The 22,536-nt window shown below is 29.6% G+C and overlaps 3 protein-coding genes across 11 annotated transcripts; 1 reads left to right on the top strand and 2 right to left on the bottom strand.

Moving 5' to 3' along the window:
- The first annotated feature begins 2,733 nt into the window (after positions 1–2,733).
- On the top strand, positions 2,734–6,384 carry Spt3 (Transcription initiation protein Spt3). 2 transcript variants are annotated; one of them, XM_035879277.2, is made up of 6 exons: positions 2,734–2,931; positions 3,066–3,296; positions 3,368–3,682; positions 3,768–3,955; positions 4,054–4,209; positions 6,225–6,384. In XM_035879277.2, exons 1-5 carry the CDS (start codon positions 2,856–2,858, stop codon positions 4,189–4,191), a joined length of 948 nt encoding a protein of 315 aa, XP_035735170.1. In that variant the 5' UTR covers positions 2,734–2,855; the 3' UTR covers positions 4,192–4,209; positions 6,225–6,384. The 2 variants fall into 2 exon arrangements, with proteins under 2 accessions (XP_035735170.1, XP_035735171.1); XM_035879278.2 differs by having other exon boundaries at positions 2,789–2,953.
- On the bottom strand, positions 4,353–7,652 carry LOC118447367 (WD repeat-containing protein 91). Its single transcript, XM_035879242.2, has 8 exons — positions 7,521–7,652; positions 6,936–7,200; positions 6,656–6,771; positions 6,382–6,569; positions 5,998–6,313; positions 5,790–5,911; positions 4,998–5,652; positions 4,353–4,909 (listed from the first exon to the last, which is right to left on the bottom strand). Exons 1-8 carry the CDS (start codon positions 7,638–7,640, stop codon positions 4,760–4,762), a joined length of 1,932 nt encoding a protein of 643 aa, XP_035735135.1. The 5' UTR covers positions 7,641–7,652; the 3' UTR covers positions 4,353–4,759.
- A 1,147-nt stretch (positions 7,653–8,799) lies between these two features.
- LOC118447348 (uncharacterized) lies at positions 8,800–21,565 on the bottom strand. 8 transcript variants are annotated; one of them, XM_085663026.1, is made up of 10 exons: positions 21,372–21,565; positions 20,262–20,521; positions 19,273–19,538; positions 19,045–19,187; positions 17,560–17,771; positions 12,503–14,254; positions 11,921–12,123; positions 11,247–11,591; positions 10,427–10,507; positions 8,800–10,299 (listed from the first exon to the last, which is right to left on the bottom strand). In XM_085663026.1, the coding sequence occupies exons 2-10, from the start codon at positions 20,290–20,292 to the stop codon at positions 10,099–10,101; spliced, it is 3,234 nt and encodes a 1,077-aa protein (XP_085519152.1). In that variant the 5' UTR covers positions 20,293–20,521; positions 21,372–21,565; the 3' UTR covers positions 8,800–10,098. The 8 variants fall into 8 exon arrangements, with proteins under 8 accessions (XP_085519152.1, XP_035735090.2, XP_085519151.1 ...); XM_035879197.2 differs by lacking the exon at positions 21,372–21,565 and having other exon boundaries at positions 19,273–19,745; positions 20,262–21,008; XM_085663025.1 differs by lacking the exon at positions 21,372–21,565 and having other exon boundaries at positions 20,262–21,002.
- Between the last annotated feature and the right edge of the window lie 971 nt (positions 21,566–22,536).

The following is a 22,536-nucleotide window of genomic DNA, read 5'->3' as shown; positions in this document are numbered from 1 at the left end:
TTTGATTTCTTCGACATATCGATTAGATTACTTCGCGAATTTGGATAGAACAGTAGAATCTACGTAATTATAACACACGTGAGTGTTGCGAACGCGATTAATACACTTTGATTGTTCGAAATTCGGATGCACGAATTTAGATGTGCTTAATAATTCGTTATGCCTGAGGCGGAGGGTGTCGAACGGTTAAGCTTTCTGTAAGTGGAGTCCCTGTAGCTAAGGCTAGATACTTCCTGTTAGCTTTGTACCATGCCCAAGATATCCGAAGCGGAAGGCATAAGGGATCGGTATCGCGGAACGCGGATTTTAGAGTAAAGTAGAGTCACCGTTAGCTCGTGGGTCTCCACATGCAGCAACTTCCACGTAGTGAGACCTGGATCGTTAATACTTGCAAAGTTTAATTGTAAATTTTTAAATGCAAGTATTACCGAACGAATAGCTGCATATTGTATTACTTTTCCAATATCTTTTCAAACTAATTCCAACTAAACATTACCATATTTTCATTTTATATAGCTAATAATACTTCAAAAGAAGAAATTTGACAGAAATATATTGTACAATAATTTCTCAGAGAAATGAAAAGGAAATTTTTCTATCTCTCTTTTACGTCCACTGTCATTTCTATTTATTCTTATTCACTCTCATTAATTATCCTTTGTGTATTTCGGGTGGGACCCATGGGAGGGGCCTGTGGGGGAGGGCTTCTGTGCGGGTTGCTGTCTCAGCATCATAGAGAACTTTTTCTCTTGTCTTATCTTTTTGGGGCTCTCTATTCTTCTCTTTCTGGGGCTCTCTTTTCTTTCTCCGGCTCTCGTTTCTATCTCAAATTTTTCTTTTTGAATTATGTTTTCAATTATGTTATTATTATGTTATTTCCTTTTTATTATGTATTCTTAATATTTATTTATGTTGTTTCTTTCCAATTATGCATTTAATTACGTGTTTCATTAAGAGTTAATGTTTTTAATTATGTTTTTCATTATGTTTTTGATTATGTTGTTAATTATGATTTATAAGCTTTAGGTAGGAACCATGGGATGATGCATGCTGCTTCTCTTTTCGTTTCTTTTTCTAGATCTCTTATCTATTTATATATATTTATTTTCTATTTGTATTTTATATATGTTAATATATATTATGTTCTGTTTTATATATTTTTTTGTTATTTTATTTCCTTTTTATCTTTTTCTTTTACAGGATAGGTCATCGAAGGATAGGTTCATCTGCGGACGGATGGTACATCGAATGGCAAGATTCATCATCGATTTCTACGCGCGAATACGGGAAGGATAGGAAGAACATCAGCGCGCGTGTCGGCGGGCACAGGCGTTGGTGTTCTCGGGCGCGATTAAACTTCGTTTGATTGTTCGAATCGAAAACGCGAATTGTAGAGTAGAGTCATCGTTTATCTAACACTCGCGTGGGTGTTCGGGCGCGATTAAAGGTCCTACCGTGGACTTCGTTTGATTTCTTCAAAATTTCGATGGGGGTACTTCGCGAATTTCGGCTTAACAGTAGAATCTACGTAATTATAACACACACGTGAGTGTCGCGACGCGATTAGTATTTCTAAGGAGTGCGCTTTGTTTGTTCGAAATTCGGAAAGCACAAATTCAGATGTGCTTAATTATCCGTTATGTCTGAAGTGGACGGTGCAAATGGTGGAGCTATCTGTAAGAGGTGTGCTGTAGCAAAAGCTACGCATACCCTGTTAGTTAAGAAGCCAGTGCATTGAAGCGGAAAGGTATCGCGGATCGGTATCGTGGCACGCGGATTTTAGAGTAGAGTCACCGTTAGCCCGTGGGTCTCCACATGCAGCAACCTCCACGTGGTGAGACCTGGATCGTTAATACTTGCAAAGTTTAATTGTAAATTTTTAAATGCAAGTATTACCGAACGAATGGCTGCATATTGTATTACTTTTCCATTATCTTTTCAAACTAATTCCAACTAAACATTAATATTTTTCCACTTTATATAACTAATAATACTTCGAAAGAAGAAATATGGCAGAATTCTATTGTATAATAATTTCTCAGAGGAAAGAAAAAGAAATTTTTCTATCACACATTTATGTCCGCTGTGATTTCTATTTATTCTTATTTACTCTCATTAATTATCCTTTATATATCTCGATTAGACGATTAAACTTCGATTGATTGCTCGTAACTTCTCGGAAACGCGGGTTATAGAGTAGTTATCGTTATTCTAATACTCCTTGGTCTCCTGATACAGCAACTTCCACGTGGTGAATTGGTATTACTTATGATGTATCGAAATCTTACGATATATCATATCTAGATCATTTAACGCAAGTACTACCGAGTGAAAGGCTGGATATTTTATTGGGTTTCGAAAATTTTTTGCCTCTATTTCTAACTAAACATTAAAATACTTGAATTTTACATAATTAATTATATTTCAGTAAATAAATAGATTAGATATAGTAGAATACTAAAAGTATTTTGTAGGAAAACGTATTGAAAAATTTTCTCTTCTTTATTATTCTTACTTATTCTTATTTATTTTTATTATTATTACTTATTTTTATTGATTTTATTTATTGTTATTTTATTCTTTCCTTTTGCTAAAATTAAATATTCTGAGAGCGAAATCCGATTAACAGCCTTAATCAGATCTTAAGTCTAATTGTAATGTAGTTTCTATGAATTTTTTATAGATGGCATTATAAGCTTTTTCCATGTTGTTAAATATCTTTGAGACCTCCTGGCGACAGCGTAAACATTTACCATAAATTCATATCTCTCTAAGTCATGTTATGTGTTATGTGTTTGTTTTTTTTAATCTCATTAAAGATTGTTTATTAAATTATTTCTGCCATTATTTTAATAATGACAGAAGCATCTAATTCTAAATCTGTAAATGATCCTCAGTATTATAAAAATGAATCAACCAATTATATAGCTGGTGTGCATTTCTACCATTATAGGTTAAATAGATTCAAATTTTTAAATAACTATTCTCTTTATCAATTGTTAAGAATAGAATGATATATTTTATTTCTAAAATTGCAGTTAATATATATTATTTTATAATTATAGAAATTCGACAAATGATGCATGGATTTGGTGATTGTAGTGAACCATTAATAGAATCCGCAAAAATAATAGAAGATATTGTATTGCATCAAATGAGAGGAATTGTTAAAAAAGCATGTGAAGTTGCTGAAAGGCGAGGAATATTGAAAAAATCTAATATTGTAACAGCGGAAGATTTTATGTTTTTGTTACGTAAAGATAAAATTAAGCTACAACGATTGCTTAAATATTTAGGTATATTATAATAATTATTTATACATGATAATTTAAATGTTACTTAATTGAAATTTTTTGATATCTTGTAGAATTGAAACAGTTCAAAGCTTCTGTCAATAAAGTTTTGAAAAGTGATGATCCAGAGGATATAGTAGATAATGAACAATTACAAAATAATAAACCAAAGGGTCCATATCATGAATTTCTTAGTACCATTGACAATACTGGAGAACTTTTTGAAAATAAATCTGTTATAGATGAAATAAAATTAAACAGATGCATTCGTGCTGAGATGATTACACGTTCAATGGATGAAGCACGTTACATTAAATTTAGTAATGCGCGTAATGCATCGTTTGCAAATAAGAATCGTCATAAATTTAGTGACTGGATTTGTACAGATGGTAATTTTTCTCCGTAATATTAACGCATTAAAAAATATAAATATATAATACAATTATATCTTAATACAATTGGTAAAATTTGTAGGTAACATCACAATATCCAAGGAAGGTTATGTGATTTTAGGATATTTAGCATATGAAACAGTTGCACAAATTATTGATCTTGTTTTCTTAGTGCGCCAAGATCAAACCAAAATATATGGAGATGCCATAGATCGTCTTAAACTAAGTTATGTTAATCCATATACATATAAGCCGTATTATCATGGAAAGGTTTGTGATATATAATTAATTTATAAGTTTTTAAAAATGATTATTATATATATGCATGTAAGAACATATAAAATATTTGAAACCATATATATTTTTAGGGTGCTGCAACTAAACCAATAACTCCAGCTGAAATAACTGAAGCTCTTAGACGATTCTGGTCACCACAGTTAGATATAACAGGACCATTTAATCGTTGGTCAGTACGTCCACCTCATTTGAAATTCCTTTCTTGTTAAACTTATACTATAAGTGAGGTAAGATTTTTAGAAAATTATTATGTATTCTTTTTTACAATAAAAGCCATAATATTTTACAATAAAGAAATGACATTAGTAGATAATATTTGTATTAAAATTGACTTGTATTTATTGACTTTGACTTTTGTTTTCTGTACATATTGTTTTTTTTTTTTTTTTTTTCCCAGATAGTAAACCTATATAAGATCACATTTCACATTTTCGCATTAATGTCATTTTTTATAAATTTTACAACTTAGTAATCTATTAATTATTTTTAAAAAATAAAATAATATTAATATTACATTAAAAAAATGATACATTGGCATTCATTGTACTTTTTATGAAATAATCGATTTCCTACTAATATTACTACACATTTATGATATATTATAATATATATATTATTTGTATATTCCATTCTAAAACTAGATTAAAAATTAATAGATAATATAATTACATACCAACAAAATTAATATCTACATAATTGCTCTATTTTGCTAACTTTCTTTTTAATGACTGATTTCTCCATTCATGAATTCACGCATATACTAATTTTATTTCTGTATCATGGGGATAGTAGTGTTGATACCCTGGCTTTTCCTTCTGCACCACCAGTAATACATGTTCCAGATTGATTAGCACTGGACCAATCACAACATAATGTTCCTTTATGTCCACCAAGTTCTAAAACTTTTGTTTGCATACCAGGGGGCATCTACACATACAATATTTTTAGAAATCCAAAATTTATATATTCATATCTATAATAAGTACAATAGTTCGTATGGTTTTTTTTTGCTTACTTTATATATGTTACCTCCACTTTGTGTACAAAGTAACATATAATTTCCACTCTGATCAAATGTAAATAATTTCCCATGGAAAGCAGTTTTTTCAATTTTAATTTTAGTTTCCCACAAGATTTTTCCTGAGTGGTTTAAGCTTCTTTGGCATAATTTCCCATCTTCACTTCGAGCACAAATATTTGTGAAATCATTTATCAATTCTATATCAATTACAGGACTCGAATGAGAACCAAGATTATCTATTATTTCATTTCGCCTCAAATCATGTATCAGTATATTGCCGTTTGACATTCCTGTGATAAGCAGTTGACCATTGTGATTAAATGCAGAACATAAAGCAACTACATTTTGTTCTGTAGGTAAAATTCTTTCTAATTTCGTCGATTTTATGTCATATAAAAGTAATTTGCTTTCTGTAGGATCTGATACTGAGCATACAAATGTAGAATCGGTTGGATTACAAAGTAAAGTAATAATCCGTGATCCTTCATGTTGTATTTCCCAAAGTGTTTTACAATCACGCGTTTCGTGTAATTGAATTAGTCCGTTATTGTCGCCATGTAAAAAGAAACGTTCATTTTTTGATATCCAATCTAATGCAGTTATAGCCTTATTTGCGTTTGTCATAGGTGAATTAAATGTCATAACAGTTCTAATAAAGAAATTCAAAGAAAAAAAAAAAAAAAAAAAAAAGAAAAAAAAAAAAAAAGAAAAAAAATATAAACGATTTTATGAATTTTAATATATCGTAAAATTTATATTATAAACGAATATACGAGAAATATATACTTTGGTGATGGAATTGGTGTCCATACTTTGATAACGCCATCAGCATCACCCGTTGCTACATATGAACCACTTGCATTGCTTTTACATTGAATAATAGATGTTTTATGTTCTGTATATTCCTCCTGAAAAATTTGTTCATAAGGCATTTGTAATAATTATGATTCGTGTCTTAAAATAAATTGTTTAATGTTTATGAACATTAATTAACCTGACTTAAAAGAATATAAGTTGACTCAATCTTTTCTTTTGTTTTTCTGTCGACAGTAGTATCAATAGATGAATCTCTTTTTCTAGTACTTGTTAATCGAGAATCACAACTCATACTTCTTTTAGCAACTGCTTCAGTTTTTGCAACTGAATTCAATCTTCCTTTAGTGTTTGTCCTTTTTGTAGATGCTATATCAGATTCTGTATGTTTCTTAATATTTGTTGCAGATTTTCTACTTAAAATTGGACTTGAACCACCGCCTATATTCTTTATTAAACTTCTCAATGTTTTAGGATTTTCCATTAAAGGAGATTCCCTAAACAAAAAATAATGTAGATGTATAATTTAATTATTTAATACGTTATATAGAAGTACAATACATACTGAGCAATGATATAAAAGTCATCCATAATTGGTGGATACTGTGGTACTGGTCCTGGATTTACATCAGCGATTGTTTCTATTTTAATAGGTTCATTTAATTTTTGTCTCAGGGCTTCATTCTCCTCTTGTAAACGTTTCAACTTATTCGTATCTTCATCTATTGTTAATAATGTTGGTTGTGGCATACACTGTAAAAGTTTAGTTCATTGGAGATATAACATTTCATTATGTTAATCCATTTCATATTTATAATTAAAACTTGAAATTTACCTACTTGAAAAATAGTTGCAAGAAAATTATGTAAAGAAACCAACATAGTATCTTGCCATTGTCTGGTAAAATGCACCGAATATGTTGGATTATCTTCAGGATTTTTTACAAATGGTAATGCTGCGAGATTATAATTAAAAGAAAAAATATATATATATATTTTGTATATTCATTATGTTGGATTATCTTCAGGATTTTCTTTTTTACAAATGATAATGTTGCGAGATTATAATTAAAAGAAAATATATATATTTTGTATATTTCATAACTAAAATATATCATACCAAACCATTCTTTCCATTCAGAATGTCCTTGTAATTCCGGTGCCATTTTAGTAAAAAATTCTTGAATACGATCTTGCTTATTATTTACAGCTGCATTTACTAGATACATTTTTAAAACAGCATTCTCTAATTTTTTTATAGCCGGAGTAAAATGATTTTCCAAACGGGAAAACATTCTAATATCTAAATGACCCCATAATTCTCTCAAAGATAATAAATCATATGTATATATGTATTGCATCAATTGATCAACAATTTTATCAACCTAGTGAAAAAAAAAGAAATGAATGATCAATAAAAAGTTATTAAACTTGCATTCACATTAATCATAAAAAATTTCTTTTAACGTAAATTGAAAAAGTAACGAAGGGGTTATGTATTGAAAATGATTGTTTTGAAGCTACATTTAAAATCTGATTGATTAAAGTGATATAAATGATTATAAATCAATCGTATATTAAATAATGAATCCTATATATGTCAAACAAATAAATATATAAACATCTTTTTTCAATAATGCTGCATACAAAGTAAATGTTGTTGCACTCTTTATTTTCTTCATATCTTATATTGCGATGTTCTCACCCTGAAACCTTTTTCTTTCTCGGTCTTTAAATCGTTGTCGAAGGCTTTCAGAGTTTGACTAAATCCTCGAAATAATAAATACTCCTTGACCAGCTCATCAACATACTGAATATGAGACATTTTCCCTCCAAATTCGTAGTAACATTCAATCTTTCCTTCAATTGACAGCACTGTGTTGTCATCCTTCGGCCATTTTGAATTCTAACGTAGCCATATTGTTTTCTTAATGAACGTAAACGAAGCGCGAACGAAATGAAAACAATTTTATTATTAATCATATATATTCACAAGTAATTTTAATATCGATTGATATTTAATATATATATACATATGTATTTACATAAATAAACATGTATCCTATAATAGAATTAACGATTATAATTTTTTTTATATATGTATTTTATATTCTATAGTGAATTTCATATATTTGTATGTCGGAATTAAAGAATGTCGTCCAATCATATCTTTGAACGTAAGAAAAAAGATGGAAGCGTAATTTATTATCACAGAAATTAAGAGACATTACAAAAATTAATTTTTAATTATTCAAAATGATCTAATATAGTTACAATGAAGAAAATATCATGATAAATTTTGAATAGCATGAAACAAATGTTTATTGTAAATGTTACTAATTGTTTATTCAAAATGTTGTTTAATTAATCTTTAATTGAATAATTAAATATAAAAAAAAAAAAATATAAAAATAGAAAGAAGAAAGTAAACTACAACAAATTGTTTTACACGCACATAAAAGTTATTTATTGTTTAAAATATAAAGAGAAAAATAGGCATTCGATATTTAATTGTTCGACATTTTTTTTTATAAATCGCATACTAACTTTTACAAATGGGATCTTGTGTCATAGGAATTAGATAATATAGTAAGTAGCTAATACAGTTGATTTTTAAAAAGGCACGATTCTCTTTTTTTTTCTTGTAGTGAAAAATGGCTACGTTGTTCTATTTATATTTATTTTATATAATTTCGCACAAAAATGATTAGACCTTTACAGCTTAAATTCGATGCTTTGAGATAATATCTTAATCTTGCATGCAAATATAGAAAATAGAAATAGAAGGAATAAAATCGTAACCAAACAATAAATTACTAGTAATCTAAAAATTAGACTTTACAAGCGACAAACGAAAATATCATTAAAAAATACATAATATAATCAGTCAGAACTAGTAATATATATATATATATATATATATATATATATATTTATATATATATATATATATATATATATTTATATATATACATACACATATAGGTATATAATGAATGCAATATTATTATATATTAAAGATAAAGTCATCGTGTCGATGTTCATCTAACCCCATTGGAATTATAATATGCAATATTATTAATAAAATATTTGAAAAACAATTCACATATAATTTATCTATGCTACAATTTATCTATGTTATGTTAATAATGGACGTGGTTCTCGATAGAAGAAATAGTACCTCTCTTGCAAATATGATTGATAATTTACATTGCATATTAGATAAGTGAATTTTTAAATATTATGTACGAAAGCAGATATTACTTGTGTCAAATTATTATTTTCTGTTCTTGAAATCACAATAATCGGTAAAAAATGAAATAGTAAAGAATATTAATTAGTATTAATGAAATAGTAAAGAATATTATTAGTATTAATCTGTATGGAGTAATAAGAAGCAAGAAATACAAATTGTATATGATTAAGAAAATGTAAAGATCATTGTGTAAATTGTTTAAAAGAGAAATTGTAAAAAAAAAAAAGGTGGAATATATATTTTCATGTGTTTATATTTATTGTCAATAGATATTAAAATATGAGGAACAAACCGTAAAATAAAATAAATGATTAGCATTTAAAAAATAATATTCTCAGTCTGCTTTTTCACATAATCATGAGAAAATAATATATTATTATTATTATATAAGACGATCGATGTTATCCTAAAATTATACTATCTGTATCACAAATCATTGACAAGACAATGACAATCTTTTCAATGATACATCGATTTCTTTATCAATTTTGAAATGAATAAATGTGACAGCGTAAAGCGGTCTACATATACGTTCGCGATTGTTCGAAGGATATCCCAAAGGACAAGCTCTTCTGATCATTTTTTTCTTATAAATTAATTAAGCGAAAGAACGACGTAGACGACGACGACGACAACGATAAGGCCGCTCTCATTGTGCAGAAGTGTTTTTCATTTCTTTTGTTTCTCTTTCTTTCTCTCTCTCTCTCTCTCACTTTTTTTTACTCGATAAAAAAGTGGATTATTTCAAAGAAGAAAGCGAATATATCTTTCTGTTTCATATATAAATATCCCTTTATCACGCATGCATATATATATATATATATATATATATATATATATATGTGCATGCACTCATAATACATATATATATTTGTTGTGATAATAAAAGCCGAAAGTCCATCTGATCAAGCAAGCAGAGGATTATAATTTTTCAAAATTGGAATACGCACTTAAAGCTCTTTTGAAAGAACGTAAGATCAATTAAATGTTTTCTTCCAATAATCATATCTACAAGTATTTTTATAACTTATAGATCTACATCCTCTTGTTTCGCTTTAGGTGCTATCTTTTCAACACTTTCAGAATCTTTTATAGATGTATGAATGTCTGCCACTTCAACTGGTGGTGGTGGAGCAGGTTTCACCGATCCATCGTCATCCGCAATTTCAAAGCCGATCGTGGCACCAATTTTTTGGCTTGCCTGTTTGAATGAATCCGACAGCATCACCTGTGACATATGAGGACGATATTTAAATAAATAAATATATATATATATATATATATATATATATATATATATATAATGTCATTGGACCAAGTAGAAATAGATAATAAATATTATTTATGATATTTACCTGTACTACGTTGATGCACATCGAAGTTAGAGCCAGACCAAATACCAGGTATATTATCGAACACATCATATACATGGGATGCTAAATCAATCAATAAATTTGTTAATATTTAATCAAATCAACATAATAATTATAATTTATTGTAGATTAATTTCGATATAAATTGAATGAAACAGTGCTCTATGTGTGACTATTGGGAAAAGCATGTGCGATAAATGAGTGCAATTATGGCAATTATAGGAGTGAAGCATACGCTTGTTCATTTTAATTTCTTTTTTTTTTTTTTTTTTTTTTTTTTTTTTTTTTTTTTTTTTTTTTTCATTTTAAATCTTACCATCTGAACGCCACCGTGAAAAATAAAAGCAGAAATGAAATTAATTCCATAATTTAAAATTAGCAACGCGAGAATTATTTTTAAAGGAAAAACGATATGCATTCATGTCATTCACGTGAAAATTAGAATGCTAGTAAGCAAATTAAGCCGGATATGCAGGCTTTGTTTTTTTCTATAGTGCCATACCATTCGGAATTTATAGGAATCATTATATGGTATAGACTCAATCATATATATAACATATATAATTTCTTATTATAGAAATTAATAATGGATAGAAATATAGAGATTATCAATTCTTCCATGCTCATTTTGTTTACAAAAATATGTATTATAAATCTGTGTGTGTGTGTGTGTGCGCGCGCCCGCGCGTGTGTGTGTGTATGTATGTATGTATGTATGTATGTGTTGTATACGTATGTTGTATTATGTCATATTATATAGTTTTAATTTATTTTATAATTTATAAAGATAGATCATGATTACCTTTGGCACGTAATCGCCGAAACCGATAGTGCTCATTGAAATGAAAACAAAATAGAAACTCTCGAAGAAACCCCATTGCTCCCACGCATTATAAAGCGTAGCACCTATGAAGATATATCCAAGAAGAATGAATATTGCCACTGATATCGGAAGATTAAATTCATCATCTATTGCGAACGTTGACATAGCCGGTGTTCCCGGTGTGTCTGGTGCATTTCCATCTATATTTAATACGGCCTGTTGATTTTGTTGCTTTTGAATCTCTTCTATATCTTCCGGGTTCATTTGGGATGGTCTTCTAAATGTCGCGAGATCGTATACCAGTTGGACGCCTTTCATAACTTCCTTTAATAATAAATTTTTATCGAAATATAAATTCGTGGAAATATTATTAATATAAGAATTAAATGAAATAGTGAGAGATATTCGTAGAACGTATATCATACCTAATATAATTAATTGACATAAATATTGTTGACATTATTAATAACTATAGAAAAAAATAATATTACAATAATAAAGATATAAATTTATATAACTATAATATCTATTATAAGCTATATGTTTTGTGATATAACGAATAATTTTCATGGATAACAAATAATCGATTAAAACTGAAAGATCATGCTTATATATCTTTTCTTTGTATAATTAAACAAATTATATTGATTCACCTGTACAGGCACAGTTCCACGAACTTTTCGACAACTTCCAGTGTAATAGAGCCTTCTTACGAATGCCCAAAGGAACTTGATACCGCGTGTAAATAATTTGCCAAAGTCTGCCAATAAGATAAGAAACATCGGAATACCAAATATAGCGTAAACAATCGTGATGGCTCTTCCGGTTGTAGTGCTCGGTGAGATATGACCATATCCTAAAGAAATAAAAATGTGTTTTTGTTAATTAATATATCATTAGATAACGCTTGACGAGAGATAGAAACATTTTTTATGAATTCGATCGTATCGAAATAGATCTTATATATATAATATATATATATCATCTATTTGTCTTCATTGTAAACGAAATAATCCTGTAAGTTGGTGAATTTATTTAATTAAATGCTTATTAATTTATCGTAATGGTGATAGTTCATTGACGATTCATTTTGACTTCGTATTATTATAAAATCTAGAAATACTTTAATTCGATATTAATCGAGAAACATTACATATCTTGTACAATTATGAATCGGAAAATTTTTGATATTCAACAGAACGTTCTTTTCGTTGATCAGATCAATATCTTCTCACCGATAGTAGTGATCACAGTGAGACAATATACGACGGCATTCAAGAAGGTCCAACTTCTTTGTCCACTATACGTGTGTACACCTGCCTCATGTGCGGTATGTAATTGTTCCTCAAACTCCATTAACTTTCTTCGCGCCAGGCTCTTCCAATCGTCTTCTCTAAGATTGTGACTATAATTCCATAGGCTGTCCAAAAAGTCTCTCTTTACTCTCTTTACGCCGCACTTGTAAAAGGTCTCGAATGCACCTTCGGTAAATCGAAAAACAAAAGCACCAAGACCGCAATATATCATGATCAAAATTAATTGGGCTATACAACGATTTCTCATTTTTCTTATTATCCTCATTTCTATTGGATTTTGAGTCATGAAAGCCTTTAATTCGGATGCGATGTCCTTTAGCGCACGAAGGAAATCCAAGAAAGTAACTTTTTCTTGTATATCGGTACGTTCCTTCTCAGAATTTGTTATTTCTTCGATTGATTCATTTTTCGGCATATCCTCGCGTTCTTTCTCTATCTCAGAACTATCAGTTTTTTTCTTTTTCATAAAGAATGAAAACAATGTGAATCGAGAGTACCAAGAGCTTTTCAACGAATCTACCGGCTCATTTTTCACCAAATTAATAATCTCTTGATGTTCGCTTTCGCTATGAATCATACCAATTTTTCGCCTTCTCATAGCCATTATTTCATTAGCTTCCTGATAGTCCTCTGGTAAATCAGGATCCAAAATGCTACGTTCTCTCAATAAATATTCGCGCTGTGCTTTCGCAAAATCCTCTATTAAACTATCGTTACTCAATGGTATCACTTGTTTTTTAACATCTGTCGCTGATCTCTTTACAACTGGTTGTCGTTCCAAGGATCTGGGTGGGAAGCTTTCGCTTTTCTTCATCGTCGCTCCCTCTGTAATACTTTCATTGGGGTCAGGGGGTTGTTGTAAAGATTTTTTCTCAGGTTTATCCTTAGGGCGAATTTTCGTATCGAACGAATGTTTCTCACGAACAGACTTATCGCCCTCGTTCATTCGAGCTCTACCAGTGGATTTTCTCGTTCTTGGTCTGACAATTTCGGAGGACTTTAATCTACTTGGGCTAGTCTCGCTCTTTTCCTCACTAGAATCCGTTGACCGAGGATGTCTTTCGATCGTACGATCCTTCGATCTTTTTTTCGTTCGTTTTTCAACTTTCCTCGTGTCGATAAGTTCGCTTTCATCTTCCCTTATCCTCAGAGTTTCCTTTTTTCCAATATCCTCCTCCTCCGCCTCCTCTTCCACCATTTTACTCGGAACCTTAATATCCTGTTGTAGATTCCGTTCTACGTTGTTATCGTTATCGATTTCACGTGAACGATTAATAAGACTTGTTGTTGCTTGCGAAGAAATCATATCTCGACGAGCAACATCCTCAAGTTGTATAGCATTCTTTTTACCGTTCGTAGTTTTCTTTCTTTCATGCGTTCCTTCCTTCTGATCTTGTTCCTCGTTTAATCGCCCGTCTTTCTCCTGACCTTTCACCTTTCTCTCCTTTTCCATCTCTTCCATACGTTCGGTATCCTCAGCCATCTTCTCCATTCTCGCTCTCCTAATCTCTTCCTCATCCTCGGATGTCTCTACGAGTTGACTTCTCGACGAGGGTTCCGGTGTTTTTTCGCGTCTCTTTGCCGCTGCCTTGCGACGTCGGTGGACCGTGTAACTATCCTCCATCGTCGACAACTCGTCAACGATGAGAAATCTCGTAACTGTGTGTGCCTCTTGTGGAAAGACACGTGATTGATATTAACAGATCAGGGTAGAGGGGGAGAAGGAAAGAGGGCAGATAGAGAGATAGGGAGGCGGGTAAGAAAGGAAAATCCTTAGACAGATAGAAAAATATAAAGAATTTGGAAAATGGAATGAAATAAAAAATGGAATAGAAGTTAAGGATTAATAAGAAAAGATTAAAAAGAAAATGAGATCGCGATTTTAACCAGTCTCCTTGTATCTTTAGTTTCTTTCTATTTGTTACGTGCACGTAGAGCGAAAGACAGAAATAAAACGGAGGTTGCTCCCACCACAACCAGCACCACCACTGGTAATACGAGCGAAAGCTCGGAGAAAACGCTAGTGCTAATGCTAGCTAGGTAGAAGAAAACGATGTTACTTTTGACGCAGCACGTTAACTCCTCGTCGTCGTCGTTGCCGTTGTCGTTCTCGTCAGTTTATCGAGCGACGCTCGAATTGGCGCAATTGACGCACAACCGTGTTCTCCGATTCTCTCTCTCTCTCTCTCTCTCTCTCTCCCTCTCTCTCTCTCTCTCTCTCTCTCTCTCTCTCTCTCTCTCTCTCTCTCTCTCTTTTGGCGTCGCGATGCCGCGCCTGTATGTACCGCAACTCATTTTACGTAGCGGCATTTCGACCGGATAGACGAACCGCGCCGGCGCCACGTGCTATCATCTTTTCCCCCCTAATTTCCGATAACTTACACCTAAAACTTAACACTACCTATTCTTCTTCCGTCATCTTCTTATGGTCTTTTTAGGGGCGACTTGCTATTATATTTTTTATATTACCGTTATCATTACTAATTGCTATATTACTTAATATCAATATATATATCATTCATACATATTCACACATCATCATTATCATCATATATATATGTATATGTATATGTATATGTATATGTATATGTATATGTATATGTATATGTATATGTATATGTATATGTATATGTATATGTATATGTATATGTATATGTATATGTATATGTATATGTATATGTATATGTATATGTATATGTATATGTATATGTATATGTATATGTGTGTGCGTGTGCGTGTGTGTCTACTTAATAATATTATTACTTAACATCAATATATATTATTACTTATATAATTATTAGTTAATATCAATATAAATCAATATCAATATCAATACCAATATATATATATATATATTTCTTTTTTTCTAGCGTAATATCACTAAACAATATCTTCTTTTCACAAAAGCCGACATGATATTCACTTTTAGAGCTATTATTTTAATATTAATCTTCTCTCTATCTCTCTTTACTTTCTTTAACTATAATTAAAGTAGTAGAATTTACTTCTTATTCTTTCATTATAAATGGAGGTATAGAAATTATTGATATTCCGAGCTTTTCTTTTTTTATAATACTATGTAATTGAATTCTCAATAATTTTCATATAACATAGTGCATGAGAAATTTTCAGGAATATTTCTTTTTGTTATTAAAAGTATCTTTATCGTCACATTACGTTTCACATCGTAAAAGACAAAACAAATCTATAAAGATTTAATTTAAGATTTTCTATTGATCATGATAAAAATTATTATACTTTCGAACTTTTAATGTATCTAGGTATGTACATTGTGACATATTATTATACTTCGTCGTAATATCTATTTAAAATAGACATCAAGAATGTGAAAATGATGGCGCCGTATCTCGAAATAGTTGTATAAAATGTCGCTGACTCTCTCTCTCTCTCTCTCCCTCTCTTTCTGTCTATCCTTGTCTCTGCTCTTTCTCCTCAAAAAGATGACTTGCTAAAGACACTTCCAAGATATATACAAATAAAGAGAGGTCACATCTTTTTTGGAAGATGACCAAATATATGCTTGAATGCTCGGTTGTGACCGAGTAATCTGACCCGATTCTTTTTTTTTTTAGGAAAGATAACCATCGACATGTGTATATATATATATATATATATATATGAACATACATACATACATACATACATACATACATACATAAATAAATAATTAAATGAAACAGCTATTTTGTACATGTAAATCGAATGATCTATTTTTTATTTCTTTTTTTTCACGTTTGAACGTTCTTATTTTGTTTCTTCTTTTTTTATATTCTTCTTTGTTCGAAAGACAATTAGAACATAGTATGTCATCGATGGTTATACGATTTTGATGATTTCTTTGTTATATCTTATTTTTTATTATTGTTTTTGTTGTTGTTTGTTTAAACGAGATGTAACATCTGTTAAGCGTCGTCTTTTAACGAGATCATTTATTTTTTAACAATATTTATTATAAAACGTAAGAAAATTTCAAACACGTGTCAAGTAAAAATTATAGACTAAGCGCGCGCCCGCGTGCGCGTGCGATCTCTTTTTTTCCACCCTGATTATTTCTTCCAATTCTCTTCTAGTTTTTCGTTACGTAATATGAACTACTCGAAATAGTATGCGTGGGCAAGATGTTCTCTCAGCATTCGAAATATATATATATATATATATGTATGTATATGTATATGTATACATCTCATGCGTATATATATATATATATATATATATATATATGTACTAATGTAAAAATATATAAACATTCCAGAATAATTTATATATTCTGATTCAACGAGGAAAAGTTCATATCGAAGGCGGCGTTAACATTTTGTAGACTGGCGATTGATACCCGATTGTTATTTCAAGATAAATGGAGTTTCTTGTAACAAAATTACGTTTCTCATCGCAGTATCTATTAACCATCGTTTATATATATTTCACTAGAGTGAGATTTAGTGTGGCAGCGACTAAACAAATCAACCCCGCACTCTACCCCTTCCCTTCCCACCGTACTTGTGTTGGATTAAAGTGCAGCTATAAAGATAGATACAAATCTTCCAAATGATCTCGAGAATGTCTCCCGATGATTACGATATACGACCGTTTCATTATTTTATTCGACACGACGACAATTGCAATCAAATCGGATAGATATTTTTTGACAAAAAAAAAAAAAAAAAAAAAAAAAAAGAAGAAAAAGAAACAAAGGAAAAAAGAAAAAAAACAAGCACGATACTATATCGCGAACTTTAAATTAATACATGTATAAATACAAAACATATGTGTATTTTATTTTTAAAACAACACGTCGCATTTATTAAACGATGATCGTGTTATTGAATGTAAAAAAAAAATGAAAAAGAAAAAAAATATATATATATATATATTTATTTATTTATTTATTTATTATTATCGTTAGAAAAATTGTTAGGTTAAAAATTCGTATTCGTAAAATTTTTAATAGGACTCACCGATGGTCGTATAAATGGTGCCACAGTAAAAAACGGCATTCCAAAATGTCCACACTTTTTCGCCACGGTCGATTACGCCGAGTTTGTAGAATTCGTAAAGGTGTTCTTCATATTTCATAAGTTCCCTTCGGGCTCCTCCCTTCCAAAGTTCCACATCCGAGGCCAATACTTCGTCGTCCCAAAGTTCCCTGATCAATTCGATCGTTTTGTTTCTAAAGATTGTAGAAAAACTATGTATTATATTAATATTATAGTTTATACAATTGAATTACACTTCGTCCGCTCTCCCCACACTCCCCCCAGCCCCTATCCCCTACATCCTCATCCCTTCGTGTTATTAATGAAATACGTGAAAAAAAAAGAAATCAGAAAAATAAAAGAAAAAACTTCGATATGAATTTATATCAATATAAAGATCACATGTCGAATATCGAGAATTTTTAATATATTTTCATCGATAAAATCATGAAAACGTGATTTAACAAAGGTTAACTATAGTTAGCGAGATTATAGCTGGACCACGGTAAGTATTATAAGTAAGTAAGTAAGTAACTAAGTAAATACATATCGTGCGTAGAAACTTTATAATATTCATGTCACGCGAAGGAAAATTTCTTACAGATAAATATAATGTAAAAAGGGTCGAATTCTTGTGTTTCTTGCTTAACTTGTGACCTTCGTTCTGAGGTTAATCGATCGTAACATAAAATTGTAGGGAATAGTCATTTACACGAACTCACGATCGAAGTTAACTCGTTGTCACAGTCTTAGTGATATAAACGTATTTGGAGATCGTTTTATCGCGATGCGCAAATCGAATCTATCAATGTCGCACGATCGAACATCTCATATAATTATATACCGTTTGTATTATCATGACAGAAGGGTATTTTACATTTGAATAACAAAAAAAAAAAAAAAAGAAAGAAAAATGAAAAGAAAAGAAAAAAATCATTCGTTTGAACAATTATCAAACATTATTCAGAAAAGATCTTGAATGAAATAACATAAATATATATGTGTCAACATGCTATACTATACTATTCTCTTTTATTCCTTTTTCTTTTTCTTTTTGTTTCTCTCTCTCTCTCCCTCTCTCTCTCTCTTTGTCTCTCGTTAAAATAGACACTTTAATTGTCCCACATTTTCTGGGACTATCATTTGATCTATACGTTTCACAATGTAAATGATTAAACATTTTAATTCCCGCAATATTTTATATTTTTTATTATCGAACGTAAAAAAAAAAAAAAAGTACAGAAGTATAAATAAAAATTAAACGTACCAATCGATACAGATTAGATCTGTTATATTAAAAAGTAATATTTTCGGAGTTCTTTTCAGAGAGATCAGAAAGAAAAAAAACTTTCATTTTAATTTCAAATTTTGGTTTGTTCGTTTTCTTTTTTCTCTTTTCTTTCTTTTTCTTTTTATTTTTCTTTTTTTGTTTTTTTGCTTTTTTTTTTCGATTAACATATAATTTACCTTTCTTGACGTATATTCAAATGAAATATATCCTCGTTCGTTCCTTCGATGGTAATGAAAATCATTGCTCCGGCTACACTATACAAAAATACAATAACTACTAAAAATATGTGGGTGAACCATCGTTTACTCCAGGAGCTAACCTACAAAAGATTTATAATTTCTGACAAAAAGGAAAAATAATTTTTTTCTGAATTTCCAACTTTTGCGAAATATTTAATATATTACCTTCTCGTATAACCAAAATACACTTCTCTCGCCTACGCTAAGTCCAGATTTTGTAAAGTCTTTGATTCCTTTAAATTGTGTAAATACAAATTCGCTAGCTCTATTGGAATAAAATACTTGTGGTTGTCCGGAAACGGGTGTTACAGGCACAGGTGTAATAGGTGCGGGTGTTTGATTATAAGGTGTCGATGCATATCCCGCGGGTGTTTGTGGATATCGTCCATATTGACCAGGAATCGGTAGAGTGATTTTCGGTCTTGGTGGTACTTTTTTAATAACGGGTGAATTAGACATTTCTTTTTTCTTTTTCCTTTTTTTTTTTTTTTTTTTTATCCCGCAATATCTATTTTTATCTATCAGCAATATTTTCGTTTAATGATACAAATTTTATTCTAATCGTAAGTTTCCTTCTTATTTTCTTGTTAAAATGTATTAAATTAAAAATTTCATCGCATTCATTCTATTGTTATTCCCTGAAATTTGTAAGTCAACATTTAAAACTTATATATATATAACATATATAATATATAAATATATAGTATATAATATATAGTATATAGTATATAATATATATATATATAAAGTATATAAAATATATAAATATATAGTATATAATATATAACGTATATATATATATACATACGTTATATATATATATGCATTGTTTTACGCGCGCTCAGTTTTACGAGCGAACGTAAGTACGTAAGTACCACATACGTTACTATAACAAATATCTTTTATCTGTATCATTAGAATAATATCTGTCTATTATCGTGTACTATTTGAAGTGTAAGCGTAAATATATAAATATACGTAAAATCGACGAGATTGATAAACTCTATCTTATAAGAATTTTATTAGAAATTTATCATTAATGAATGTTTCGATTTATAAGAAAAAAAAAAAAAAAAAGGATCAATTTATCAATAAAATTCATTGAAAAAATCTTATAATCCCAAGATATAATTTGAAATTTCATTAATTCATACCTAATAACATTGACTCGTTTGAAGCTCTCATCCAACTTTTTTCCAACAGCAAATATATTTTTTTCTAATATATAATTCACTATCGTTATCTAAAATTATTCGACGATGAGAGAGATCGTTCGTAGGTCGATGACCCAACAGATTCATACAACAAATATACCACCACAACGCTGTGAAAGCCGTTGAAACGACAAATTTAGATGGTATAAAAGAAAATATTCGTACCAGGACACATTACGGAGCCCCTTTTATTATTGGCTCTGTTTGAGATTTTTAATAATTATTAAGAATAATTACACGATTTTTGGGAACATTATCATCGATTATCATAATCAAACTTAAAATATCTACATTATCTTAATAACACTCGACTTTTTTTCTTTTCACTCTTTCCTCTTTTTTTTTTTTCTTTTCTTTTCTTCTTCTTTCTTTTTTTCTTTTTTTCTTTTTTTCTTTTTTCTTTCTTTTTCAAAAATATGTCTCGCCAATGACGAAAGCGAGATAAACAAAGTTCATCATTTATTAAATGTACAATTTATATTCTTTGTAAAAGGAATATGTCGTAAATAAACAGTCTTTAAACCGAAATTTTCGTTGAAATTTCATCGATCGAAATATGCTTGAAATATTATATATATATACATATATATATCTTCTTATTTGTATTCTTTATTATACTCTTCTCTTCTATTTCAATGAAATCGAATAACACGTGACTAACGACCTGTTTAAGAGAGAGAGAGAAAGAGAAGGAGAGAGAGAGAGTGAGAGTGAGAGAAAAAGAGAGAGTGAAAAATATATATATATAGATATATATATAAATATATATATATATATATATATATATATATATATATATATATATATATGTGAGCTACGTCGAGATTAAAGAACAATTTTTAATTTTCCCGGAAGATTTGGCACACTGTCAAACGTAAGTATGTCCTTTTGGTTTATCTTCATGAACGATTCGTATAATTCTCATCTTTCTTCTTTTAGAATCCCTTTAAAAATAATAAATTATAAACTTTGTTCGTTAGTTGTAACAAAACGATCTTATTGTTCTTTTTTTTCTCCTCGTTTGAAGTAAAATTGATGAAAGAAGAACACCTTTATCTCGGAATATTGAGATGTCACAAGATCAAAACACAAAATCACGATTGGAGTATCACGAAATTCAGTAACGTCAACGATAAAGTTTTTTTTATTCTTTTTCTTCTTCTTCTTTTTTTTTTCTTTTTTTTATCTATCTAACAAAATAGACTTTAGATTTGTCCTTTTTTCTTTTTATTTTCTTTTTGTTTTTTTCCTTTTCTTTTTTTTTTTTTTTTTTTTTTTTATTTTTTCTATATATATATATATACACTCGTCGACATTTGATATTTGTTCATTTTGAAAAAGAGGAATTTTTTTTTATATATAGGTATTTCTAGAATGACTCCTCCGTTCTCGTGTTTTTCTCGAATCGATTGGCCATAATTTATTTGGTTCAATGATTTAGAATTAATCGAATTTCTTTCTATTACAATATCTTTCGTTATTTTTACGATGCTTATTATTATCTTCCTTTTATTTATGTTTCTCTTTAACTTTTCATTTGGTATTAATTAAACGAGAGAAATGTTATCGAAGACCCCCTTTCTCTAAATACGAATCCTACGACCCTTCAGTCGTGACGTCGCGACGCCAACTGAACATATTCGCTGTTCTACACCGCCTAGAATTGCTTTGAAATGCTTTCAGTGCTACATTTGTGCGCAACTCGACACACACATATATATATATATATATATTTATATATATATATGTATCTATCCCAAGGCGCGAACGAATTAGTTTCGAAAAAATTTCCTTTTTTTGTTTTTTTCTTTATTTCTTTTTTAAGTATTTTTTTTATTTATTAAAATAAAATCAATTTTTTAAAATTCATTTTTTATCAAAATTTTATCATAATTCCAAACTCATAAATTTTACAAAGTATTATTTTCATATATACACATGGACGCGCGCGCTCGCTCGCTCGCTCATTGTAAAACTTAATTCGTAAATATTACTATTGTATTTATTGTTCTTATTATTATTATTATTGTCTCTTATATTCATATAATTTCATTGTTTCAATCGTAACTCATGAGCGTGCTTTTATATCTTATTAAATAATTTCGAAAATAGTTACATACAGTTTTATAAATAATTATTAAACTCGATACATATATCTTTTACGTTATCAGTGGTCATAAATGCTGGATCAGCTGGATATAAATGGTAAAGCTGT

The sequence above is a fragment of the Vespa mandarinia genome, chromosome 20 (assembly GCF_050613455.1).
Source record: "Vespa mandarinia isolate Hongniang chromosome 20, ASM5061345v1, whole genome shotgun sequence".
Taxonomy (NCBI): Eukaryota; Metazoa; Arthropoda; class Insecta; order Hymenoptera; family Vespidae; genus Vespa; species Vespa mandarinia.
Note: the sequence above shows the minus strand (reverse complement) of the source record. Positions and strands in the feature narration are given on the sequence as shown.

Bases quoted from the DNA above. Each gene is read 5' to 3' on its own strand.
- LOC118447348 (XM_085663026.1), bottom strand. From the start codon at position 20,292: ATGAGAGCTTCAAACGAGTCAATGTTATTAG. The intron at 17,772-19,044 runs GTAAATTATATG...TACAATCTTTAG, and splicing joins TTGAATATACGTCAAGAAAG to AAACAAAACGATCGAATTGA. The intron at 14,255-17,559 runs GTGAGTCCTATT...TCTTTCCACAAG, and splicing joins CACCATTTATACGACCATCG to AGGCACACACAGTTACGAGA.
- Spt3 (XM_035879277.2), top strand. From the start codon at position 2,856: ATGACAGAAGCATCTAATTCTAAATCTGTAAATGATCCTCAGTATTAT. The intron at 2,932-3,065 runs GTGTGCATTTCT...TTATAATTATAG, and splicing joins ATCAACCAATTATATAGCTG to AAATTCGACAAATGATGCAT. The intron at 3,297-3,367 runs GTATATTATAAT...GATATCTTGTAG, and splicing joins ACGATTGCTTAAATATTTAG to AATTGAAACAGTTCAAAGCT.
- LOC118447367 (XM_035879242.2), bottom strand. From the start codon at position 7,640: ATGTCTCATATTCAGTATGTTGATGAGCTGGTCAAGGAGTATTTATTA. The intron at 7,201-7,520 runs GTGAGAACATCG...TTTTTTCACTAG, and splicing joins AGAAAGAAAAAGGTTTCAGG to GTTGATAAAATTGTTGATCA. The intron at 6,570-6,655 runs GTAGGTAAATTT...AAACTTTTACAG, and splicing joins TTCTTGCAACTATTTTTCAA to TGTATGCCACAACCAACATT.